At 36.4% G+C, this 11,332-nt stretch overlaps 2 protein-coding genes across 2 annotated transcripts; both read left to right on the top strand.

Annotated features, from left to right (window-relative positions):
- Positions 1-1,374: 1,374 nt before the first annotated feature.
- On the top strand, positions 1,375-2,696 carry LOC106317353 (S-type anion channel SLAH1-like). The gene is made up of 2 exons (XM_013755182.1): positions 1,375-2,263; positions 2,348-2,696. Exons 1-2 carry the CDS (start codon positions 1,403-1,405, stop codon positions 2,630-2,632), a joined length of 1,146 nt encoding a protein of 381 aa, XP_013610636.1. The 5' UTR covers positions 1,375-1,402; the 3' UTR covers positions 2,633-2,696.
- An 8,041-nt stretch (positions 2,697-10,737) lies between these two features.
- LOC106314361 (uncharacterized protein At4g04775-like) lies at positions 10,738-11,218 on the top strand. The gene is made up of 2 exons (XM_013752240.1): positions 10,738-10,770; positions 10,916-11,218. Exons 1-2 carry the CDS (start codon positions 10,738-10,740, stop codon positions 11,216-11,218), a joined length of 336 nt encoding a protein of 111 aa, XP_013607694.1.
- Positions 11,219-11,332: the final 114 nt, after the last annotated feature.

Here is an 11,332-nt window from a genome sequence, read left to right as displayed (position 1 = left end):
TTTTCGTATGTATGATCTTTTATGTTTTATATTATATATCTTTTATATGGTGCTTATCTTTTATTTTTTATATGTATGGTTTCTTATGTTTTAAATTATATATATTTGTTGCATAAAATAGTTCACTAGATGGATATTTATATAATTAAGAAATATTAACAGTAATTTTTATAATATATATAGTGAAATAATATTTATATATCTATTTATAATAATATTTTATTAAAAACGAAAATATTTAAATATGGATGACTATTTTATAAATAAAAAAGTTCAACTCCATTTTGGAGTAATGAGTTGGTTTACTCCATATTTGGAGTAATCATATTTATTACTCCATTTTGGAGTGGATTTTGGAATGGAGTTGGAGATGATTTTACTGCAAAATGGAGTTTGGAGTGAGTTTTGGAGTAGGGTTGGAGATGCCCTAAGCCTAGGCGAGCGCTTAGGGTCGCCTTTGGTACCTGAGGCGCAACTACACAAGAAAACATAAAGTTAGCCGTCTTTGTTGATCCTAACCCATGTTAGCACTTTTTGTAATCATAAAACCATGTAGAGGCAAGAGTGAATATAAGGCTATCTATGCATAGAGTTTTAATTAAGACTTGTAATTAACTTTATTAGGTTTTTATTAGGTACGACGAGGCTTTGCTGAGCTAGCACTTTTGTTAAACGGCCTAACCTCATTTATGCTAGGCGGTGGATGCTCAGCCTGACCTCCCCTTAAGCCAAGGTTTAGTCTGCGCTTTTTAACACATGCTGGAATGGCTCACAAAACGTGTCTGACTTGCAAATCGCCTGTTTTATTGTAGTGATTCATCCCTTAAGCATTGGCTCTTGACCTTGATCAATATATGTGACTGCATCTGACTATGTACTAGAACTTAAAAGCTTATCATCTTTTACAACAATATAGTTGTTTATCTGCATTTACATCTTATACAAAGTTAGATTGGATTTTAAGAATTAGTAGGTCGCTGGCATCAGTCTCTCTTTACAGCTAGTGGTAACATCCTGTGATAAGAAAACCTAATAATCCTGTTCAATTATAATGGTTACAGTTAGGTAAAGCAGCAAAATATATATAAGATTAATCTGTAAAAGGGATACAACTGGAATGGATTTATATATTCATGAAGCTTAAACAAGAATGTTGGGAAGTAACTATACAACTTACAGAACTTATCAAAAGTTACTATAAAAGTTGCTATCCTTATGAGAATCCATTATCTTTTAAGTAAACATCATTGTCCAACACTAACTAACTCCCCCTTAATCACGTGTGCTTTGTACTAATTAATCTCCATTAGCTTCTCTGCCTATATAATATGAACTCCATCCTAAGGTTAGAACAACTCAGATCCAAAACAAGCCATTACCTCTGTTCCATCTATATACCGAGATGGAAAGCTTGGTGATTCCTACGCAAGAAGTTCATATCGATATTGATGACTCGACATCGATCAGTAAAGAGAGAAACACTGACCTCGTTCATGCCAAACCCATTGTTCTAATGTCTATTTTGAGTGGTCTCCATGCGGGCTATTTCAGAATAAGCCTCTCTCTCTGCAGCCAAGCTCTGCTGTGGAAGATAATGATTGCACCTGATTCAATGAGCATGTCCCATTTGCATAGCAATCTCCCGTCTATGGCATTCCATCTCCTGTGGTACTTAGCACTTGCAACACAACTGTTACTCTGTCTTTTGTATGCGTTGAAGTGTTTTTTCTTCTTTGACATGGTGAAGGAAGAGTTCTCCCATTATATTGGAGTGAACTATCTTTACGCTCCATCCATCTCATGGCTTATCTTGCTTCAGTCAGCTCCCATGATGGAACCACAAAGCATTTTGTATCAGACATTATTCTCGGTGTTTGCTCTTCCGGTCTTGACCCTCGACACAAAGCTTTATGGCCAGTGGTTCACAACAGAGAAAAGGTTTTTGTCGATGATGGCAAACCCGGCAAGCCAAGTATCAGTAATAGCAAACCTAGTGGCTGCAAGGGGAGCAGCAGAGATGGGTTGGAGAGAGTGTGCTCTATGCTTGTTCTCGCTAGGGATGGTTCACTATTTGGTTATCTTTGTCACACTTTATCAACGCCTACCAGGTGGAAACAACTTCCCGACCAAGCTGAGGCCAGTTTTCTTCTTGTTCTTTGCTGCACCAGCCATGGGAAGTTTTGCTTGGAACTCTATTTGTGGAAGCTTTGATCCTCTAGCAAAGATGTTGTTCTTTCTTTCAATCTTCATCTTCATGTCTCTGGTAAGTTTACAACACACCAAGAAATAGACATGACATCGTATGACAAGACATATAACCTTTTTGTATTTTTATTAACATTTTCAGGTCTGTAGGCCAAATCTTTTCAAGAAGTCAATGAAGAGATTCAATGTCGCATGGTGGGCTTACTCGTTTCCAATCACCTTTCTTGCTTTAAACTCAGTTCAGTATGCACTGGAGGTGAAAGAACAGGTCGCTGCTGGATTAATGCTCATCTCCTCATCTATCTCAGTTTTGATTTTCCTCGGTTTGATGATACTGACAGCAGCAAACAGCAATCGACTACTCAGACGTGATCCTGTTCTCGGTTCTGTTACTAGTCCAAAAGTCAAGTCAAGGCAAAGAAGCTAGTCTTCTTAAGATTTTCCACTTACAAAACCAAGTTTTTTTTTTTGGTAAACATGTTAAGATTATATTACCAAACCCAAGTGCTTGTTTCTTCATAGCTTCCATGCTCTTCTTTATATGTACTCTTTCAATGTATTGATGCAACCACCATGGTTTTAAGTTTTAACCAGAGATGGCTTACTAGGTGCGATCGTCATGAAACTTTTCCCTAACTGGTGCGATCGTCATGAAATTTTTCCCTAACTTTTCCAGCAAGAATTTCATTGGAAAAACTTGGTTATATTTTCCTTTTGTATTTTGATTTCAATATATATTTTTTTTTTGCTAAATGGTAAATATCATTATGAAAATGAAAGTTCGGTTACAAATTTAATTGAAACCACTGTCTGCTAAGAGCTGATTTGATCCTAGTGACCACAAAAATATTAAAAAACCACTAGGATACTAACACATAAAACTTGTAATTAATAGGCAAAAGATCAAGCAGAACAACAATATAATCACCGTAATCATAACTCTTCTTACTCTACCTGACACAAACCAGATGAAGCAAGAGAATGGCAAGGGAGAGTTCGGTCAAGAACTCACCGAAGTGGCTCCGAGCAGGCATCAACGGAAGCGCCTGGCATACGCCTCTGGAGCTCCGCTGGAGGAGGGCCTTGACCAAATAAGCCGAGTCATCTCGACGGAGAGACAAAGGTTCACCCGTAGCAACATTGTTTACATGGAAACTCGTGTTACGGTCAAGCATGAGCGGTACAACAGGCTCCAACACCGCCCACACGACACAAAGGATACAGCAAAGACTTCAAAAGAACACTAAGTCAACTCGTCGGAGCTACGAACACAAGGGCATGAAGCACATAAAGAGGCATAACACTCCTAGAAACATGCCGCCTAAAAGATGATAGAAAGCTCCGCCTACGAGCAAATGAGTCACCACATCGGGTTGTCCTCAAACTATAGCAGACGACGTCAGTAGCAAGAAGGAGGATACGAACACATCACCAAAGGAAACCATGGTTGTTGTTGCTTGAGCTAAGGTTGAGGTCCCCAACGAGCTCCTCAGTCTCGTCGCTTCGTCTCAGACCATGGGAACAAGACGGGGAAGCTCTAAAGTTGTGGCCGAAGGAGAAGACAGAGGAAACACAGAGGAGGCTGCGGACCGTAGGAGAAGAGGCAGTGATGCGCTTCATTCCGGTGAGCTTCCGCGGCGGAACTGACCCAGAATCACCACTAGTCAAACCCTAAATCTACCAAGACGACGGCACCTCCTGCAAGCATACAGACAGTCACGACCTCACCCTCTCTCCAGAGACACTGGATACACACCCAATCGTCGAATTGGTCACCGGATCTGGCCACAATCCGGCGAGAAACAGAGAAGGAGGCGCAAAGAGGAAGTGAGGAGGCTTTAGCACAACAGGGAGAGGAATTGGATGAGCGGGGAGATTAGGGGTGGCGGACCGACGGGAAAGACCCACCGCCGGCCACCTGAGGAAATCGGAGGAGGGTAAGAGCCGAGGAAGAGAGGAGTTTGTGGAGAGAAAAACGAGAGAAAAAACGCCTCTCTCACCTGAGAGAAACCGGAGGAGGGTAAGAGCCGAGGAAGAAAGGAGTTGATTTCAATATATTTATAATAGTTATTCGCAATAAGTTATATATATTGTTGTAAAATAAATGTGGTATCCAATACTGACTTTTTATAAAAAAAAATATAACAGAGATTTAATTGTATATTCCATAGAGTTGTTTGATGCTTAAAAGGACCATGGTTTCTTTTGATAAATCATTAAGTTAGAATAATTATATACAGTATTAGTTTTATTTTAAATATATTTTAATATTTTATTTTAGTTAGAATTAAGATTTTCAATACTTTTTGTGTAAATAGTTGTTTATATTTACTTATCTTTCGAGTTTTAATAATTTTTAAAGTAAGTCTCAAACAGGATTATCTCCTATCTATCTTATTAAATTAAAAGTATTTTAAGTTTTTGTTTGGCAACATAGATTCTAGTTAAAAAATAGTGTTATTTGGAAACATGGATAGCAGTAATTTAGGGAAAAAAAGTAATAGGCTTATGCTATTAAAAAAAATTGGAAGTCCATTACATTATATTAAAAATCTATCTTATTAAAGTATAAGTACTTTAAGTTTTTGTTTGCCAACATAGATACTAGTTAAAAAAATAGTGTTATTTGGAAACATGGATAGCAGTAAGTTAGGAAAAAATAATAATGGGCTTATGCTATTAAAAAAATTGGAAGTCCATTATATTATATTAAAAAGTAATGAGTTTATGTTACTTGATATACATATTCAAATCAAAATAATAATTTAAAATTAATTTATATCAAAAATTCATTCAAAAATATACATATATTCAAATTTTGATTTTTACTAACATATTTTCCAATAACCATTATAAAAATGTTTTCAATATATATAAGAAAAATACAATACAAAACCCAGTTTCAAACACCAACTTAAATTATGGTTTTTATATTTTACATCGAAATTTAAAAATATAATATATGTGATTATTTATATGGTTGTACTTATAAAATATTATTAATTATAAGATTACTTATTTGATGGCACATGTAAAATACGATTAATTATATGATAACACATATTTTTGTAACTTATGATGTCACATATAGGATATATAATAGTGATTAGGGGTGGGCGTTCGGGTTCGTTTTCGAGTCTGTTTGGAATTTCGTGTTCAGTTCTGATCTTTGAGGATTCGGTTCGGATTTGGATAACTAATTTAAATTATTTTAAAAGATTTGAAGTTTATTATATTGTTTAATTTTTAAAAACTCTATAAACAATAGAGTACATATTACATATAAATTTGAATAACATACGTCAGAGTACCGAACTTAACATATAAATTGGTTTGGTTTAAATATTTGGATAGAGAATTAATAATTATTTAAGTATTTTCGGAGTTTTGATATATTTTAATTGTTTTAGATATTTACGTTTGATTATTTGTATATATTTTCAAGTATTTAAACGAACTTAAAAGTATCATATATATTCTGGATGTTTTTATGTACATTAAATCTAAAAATAATTAATATATATAAGTATATAAATCTATTTTGGATATCCAAAATACTTCGGTTCGGATCGGATTAGGTTTCAGTTCTTCAAATACCAAAATTTTGAATAATACGGATATTTAATCAATGTCGGTTTCGATTTGGTACTACTTATTCGGATTGGGATCTTTTCGGTTATTCGAATTCGAGTTTTTTCTCAATCTTAAATAATGACATAAAAAACAAATAACATCATATTTAAAAAAAAAATAGGCGCAGATCAAAATTTAGTATCAGTGCAAGTTTGGAAATTGCAGTTATTTAAAAAAAAATCATTGGTTTAGTAGTTTACTGTTTTCCTTTTATCAATTTGGTGCGTGATACAGGCTTGGTCTTGATGATAGAAGTGACCGTGGACTTGGGACTTTGGCAGTCATGGCTTGGCGGCTGCGGTGCATTAAACATGTGCTTATGTGACATGAGATAAAGGAGTTATGCTGAAAAAATAGCATGTTATATTTAAAAATAAGTAAAAATAGGATTTGTTTAGAAAAAAATAGCATGAAATTTAGGGAAACCCCTATACTGATCATCTCACTTGTACATGTATATATTGATTGCAATGCATCTAAAATAAAAATATTATAAATTAAGAAAAATATTAAAGTTATGTATAATGCAAGTTGTGTCAGTTACTGACAATTGTATATTTTATTTTAATACTATTGAAAATCAATTTTGAACTTTCAACTTGGCAAAACTAAACGACAACCGCTTTAGTTGAATATCAATGAAGGTAAAATATCAAGTGGGGTATCTTTTGCTAACCTTCCAGAAGTTGAAATTCCTTTTTTTTTCTTTAAACTTCGTGCGATTTTTTGTTTGGGATGGACGAAGAAGTTCCCAAAGGAAGAAATGTATTTAGGAACTTCTTCACTTATTAGCCTACGTTGCTCAAATTCCAACAGACTTAAACCGTAGTGAACTTCGAAGAATTCCACCAGAATAAGAACGTAACCTATGGTAGATACATCTAAGATAAATAAATATTAGGAAAAATTGGAAATATGGAACAAAATATGATCTCAATGCCATAATTTTTTCGGTAAACCCAGTTAAACCCCTAATCTAATCTCTTAAACGTTTTTATTAATTTCATTATTTAAAAAAAAGAAAAAAAATTAAATTTTTTTTTTGTTAATTTAAGTATTAAAAATAAATAAAATAAAAAGAAATACAAAAGAGAAAAATTGACAAAGCCCGACGAACTCTAATTGTTTCCTCCTCCTTTGATAGAGAGAAAAGACGATTTGAAGTGCTCCAAAAGGAGATCTCGCCGTCGCCGGTGTCCTTCTGGCCGGTAATACTCCGCCGGTGTTCTTCTTCTTCTCCATCGAAGTCTCAGAGACCTCGTCTCACTTCGCTATTCGTTCTCAAGTAAGTCGCCGAAGACCACTGAAGCTCGTACCTCGCCGATAACTGAACTCGTGCCTCACAGCTCCGCTCTCACTCTCTCAGCCATAGTTTCAAGCAAACCAATCGATTCTCCTCAGGTTTGTTTATGAATTTTTTCCATGTCTTTGTATCTTTTACTTGAGTTTTTTTAAGAGCGATTTTGACTGTCATAAGTTTCGATTTTTGTTTCAGTGAATTATTTAAGCTTCAATCTTATCAAAGTTTCCTACTTTTTTGAGCTTTGGTTAAATTGTTTTTGTAGCAACCGATCTCTTGCAACTCTTATTTTATCTTGTGACTTGTATTATGTGTTTTATGAATATTGACTGTAGTGATTGTGTTTCTTTCATTGTTCACAGGTATGACAATTGATTAGTTGCATAAATGCTTATTCAAAGAGGGAACTGAAACACAAGTTGAGAAGGTCAACAACAGTTGTCGAACTTCCATACTTGCGAAGGTGGCGAAGTACTGTCCAGACGAGTACAAAGAAGTGTTGGAGGATCCGCTATTTGCTCAGGTTGTGGCCATTTATGTACACAAGCTTCAGTTTTCGGCAAGAGCGATCCACACCTTCGTTTGTAAGCAGCTTCTGACCGCAAAGTGTCATGAGTCGTGGTTCCATTATGCTAGGAGGCCTCTCAGATTTTCATTGCAAGAATTCTATGTGATCACAGGTATGAAATACAATGACGAGCCTAACTTGGAGATTGATGACTGGGAATATGATGGAGGGTTTTGGAGTAAGTTTCTAAGGAGACAAAAAAATATTTTGGTTCAGCAAATCAGGAAGGTGCATGTGAAGTTGTGTAATACCTAGTCTCGTGTTGATAGGCTGAGGTTGGTGTATTTGTGTGTGATTGCTGGTATTCTTATGGCGAAGGATGAGAAGGTGTGTATCCCACACAAGTACATCAAGCTCGTGATGGACTTCGAGAAGATGAGGAAATATCCATGGGGTCTTCACTGTTTTGATGTGCTGGTGAGTTCCATTATCAAAGCTAGGGATAAAGTGAAGACGCAAAACAGTTATGTCGTAGATGGATTCTCGTATGCACTTCAGATTTGGTTGATGGAGGCTGTTCCGGACATTGGGTCTCTTTTGGGTCAGAAACTGAGAGAAGGCGTAACTACCATGAGGTGCAGGAATTGGAAAGGATCTCCTAAGATTTCATATGAAGATATTATTACCATAGAGTCTAATTTTTCATCCACCGTAAGTTATGTTTCCTTTAATTGATGTTATTGATGTCCATAGTTCTTAAATTGTTGCGTCGTTAACCCTTTTTTAAATTATTTATTTTTTGTAGGGAGATGTGTTTCCATGCATTTCTACATCTGGAAATTTCAAAGACGGACCGTTTTATCAAATTAGAGGAGAAGATCCTTTTATCTCAGACTCAGGGTGGTGCGCCTGCTAATACTCATACTCGTGGTGCTGATCCGTTTTGGACTCCTGCTGCTGCTGCTGCTACTGCTCCAGCTTCGGTTTCTGCTCGTGCTCGTGCTCCTACTCCGACTTCTACCGAAGCTCCTGCTTCGGTTTCTACTAGTGGTCTTGCTCCTTCTCGCAGTGCAGCTTCTGCTCCTTATCGCAGTCGAGCTTCTGCGACTGCTCCCACTGGTGGTCCTGCGAATGCTGCGAAGACAAGGTCTCAGACAAAGGTAAACAAGAAGTAGATCCTTTTTCTTGTCTTCGGTTGCTGTTCTATTTTCATGTCTTCGGTTGTTTTTCTTTTTCATGTACTCGGTTGATGTTCTTGCGGTTTGTAATATTATTGTAAGGATGATGTTGTCTTTGCTGTGTGTAATATTTATGTAAGGATGATGTTTTGGATCATGTGTGTAATATTATTGTAAGGATGAATGTCTCTCTTTGTAAAATATTTCTTTAAAAATTATTAATGTCATGTTTTGTAATTTATAACCAGGATGCAGACTTGTCTGATGTGTTTGACAGCTTATTTAGCACCTTAGATGTCAATGTAGGGACCCAAGAGAACTTACAGAAGACAATGGGCAACCTAACACAAGAGTCAAATGTTGACAGTTTTGATCCATCTCAAGACAAGCAGTCCGAAGGACCTTCTGCTTTCACTACGCCAATGACTTCTTTTCGGCCAGAGATCTTCAAAACACCATTCTTGATTGATAGTGATAATCTAGAAGTCTGTTGCAAAGCCAAAGACTACGAATTGGTTTTCCTTCCAGAAGACAAATGGGCCAAACTAATTGAATGGACATTGAATCCTACGTAAGTTGTATTTGAATTGTTTTACTTATTTTTCTCAAATCTACCTCATAAACATCATCACACCAATGCTTTCTCTTTACAGAGTACTTTGGGCCATCTACATTTGATGCAGAGTTAGCTTTGCGGATAATTGGGCCTAATATTTGGTTGAAGAACTTTGTGAGTTTAACTCAGAATTATTTTGCAGATTGAATTTTGTTGTTGGTTCTCATTCCTAAACAAAATTGTATTATCTTTTTCAGGACATGGACGCCATGATGTATTTGTTTCGGGGAAAAACCGCATTGCATCGGTAGAGGCCAGACCGAGTCGCATTTTTGAACTGTATGTTTAGTAATCAGATCAACACGGCCTATGGCAAGTTTGATGGAAACAGGAGAGTGTACAAAATCGACGACCATTTTCTCGAGTATGGAAGAGGTGAGCTTCCATATCATGGAAGCACAAGTTCAGTATGGAGCGTTGATGTCGATCGTCTCTACATCCCTATCTGTGTTAACCAAATCCACTGGATCTCTATTTGCGTCAATCTTGTGAACCGGACAGTTGATGTCTTTGATTGTGGGGGTAAGAAGAACAACAGGGTCGTGGAAGCTTTTGCCGTCCTCATTCCACGAATCATCAAGGCTGTCCAGTCGCCAGAGAGGAAGAAAGATTTCAATGTGAAACAGTATACTGTTTCATATGTCCCCATGCACGGCCTAAACATGAGTGGTAATGATTGTGGTGCTTATTCGTTGAAGTTCATAGAGTGCCATCTACTTGGCTTAGATTTCTCTTTGGTGAATGACGAGAACATCAAAGAAGCCCGACACAAGATAGCGTATTATCTTTGGGAAGCAGCAAATGATGAGGTCTTACAGTTTCGGATGTCCACATTTAAGCCTCCAAAGCGTGCTCCGGTGAAACCTGTTGACCTCGGTTGAATTTATGATGTTATTGCTTCATGCTCTTAGATTTCAAGTTTGTTTCATCTCTGGGTTTAAGACATGGTTATTTGATTCTTACATTACTCTTATTGTTATGGAATTATTGTTTTTCTACTATTTTACTGTTTTATGAATTACTTTTAGGAAACAAATCACATAGGGTGTATACCCTAAACCTGACCAATACCCTAAACCCTAAATTAGATGATTCATACCCTAAAACCTAAAGTAACTATGATTCATACCCTAAACCCTAAATTAGCTATGATTCATATCAAAAACTTTAATGTAGATAGGTTTCTAATACAATACCCTAAATCACATAAAGAATGAATAATAATTTTTTGTTTAAAAATTAAGAATTAAGTATATTAACATGACTTCTTTTGCTCGTTTTCCTCGAATCTCTAATCATGGTGTGCCCACAAGATGTTGGTGTGGCGAGGGTATAACCACTTTTGGTTCATCGACGACGGAGAATAGGTATCGACGATTCTACAGATGCCAAATCGCAAGAGATGTAAGTCCTTGTTTCGATTTCGTGTTGCAGTTAAAACCATACTGACTGATTTTTGGTTTCTTTTGCAATAGAGAAAAACTGAGAATCATCTATTTAAATGGATTGATGAAGCTTTGATTGACGAGATACGGATGGTAGATGCGAAACATGAGAGAGTTGCTCAAAAGATTACGAAGTGTGAAGAAAGGGTTATGGAAAAAGTGAAGTCCGAGATTGTTAGAGTTGAAGCTGAGATGTCGGAAAAGCTCAAAGAGAAAGTGAACTTGGAGATTGCTAGAGTTTCACAGGAGATGAAACAGAAGCTAAAGATTGCGACGGTGGCTATGGTTGTTGTGGGGGCAATCGTAGGAATATGGATTTCTCTTACTGTCTGAGCAAATTCCAGTGATTGGTTGCTTGTTGTCTGAGTTTGATGGGTTCAAAATAGCTTAAGTTTGCATTATTTTTTTCATTATGATCGACTATAATACACTTGATGGCTTCTTGTT

The sequence above is a fragment of the Brassica oleracea genome, chromosome C9, assembly GCF_000695525.1.
Source record: "Brassica oleracea var. oleracea cultivar TO1000 chromosome C9, BOL, whole genome shotgun sequence".
Taxonomy (NCBI): Eukaryota; Viridiplantae; Streptophyta; class Magnoliopsida; order Brassicales; family Brassicaceae; genus Brassica; species Brassica oleracea.
This window is presented reverse-complemented; position numbering and strand designations above follow the sequence as displayed.

Coding starts and splice junctions, on each gene's coding strand:
- LOC106314361 (XM_013752240.1), top strand. CDS start 10,738: ATGGTGTGCCCACAAGATGTTGGTGTGGCGAGG. Junction 10,771..10,915: donor AAGATGTTGGTGTGGCGAGG/GTATAACCACTT, acceptor CTTTTGCAATAG/AGAAAAACTGAGAATCATCT.
- LOC106317353 (XM_013755182.1), top strand. CDS start 1,403: ATGGAAAGCTTGGTGATTCCTACGCAAGAAGTTCATATCGATATTGAT. Junction 2,264..2,347: donor TCTTCATCTTCATGTCTCTG/GTAAGTTTACAA, acceptor TAACATTTTCAG/GTCTGTAGGCCAAATCTTTT.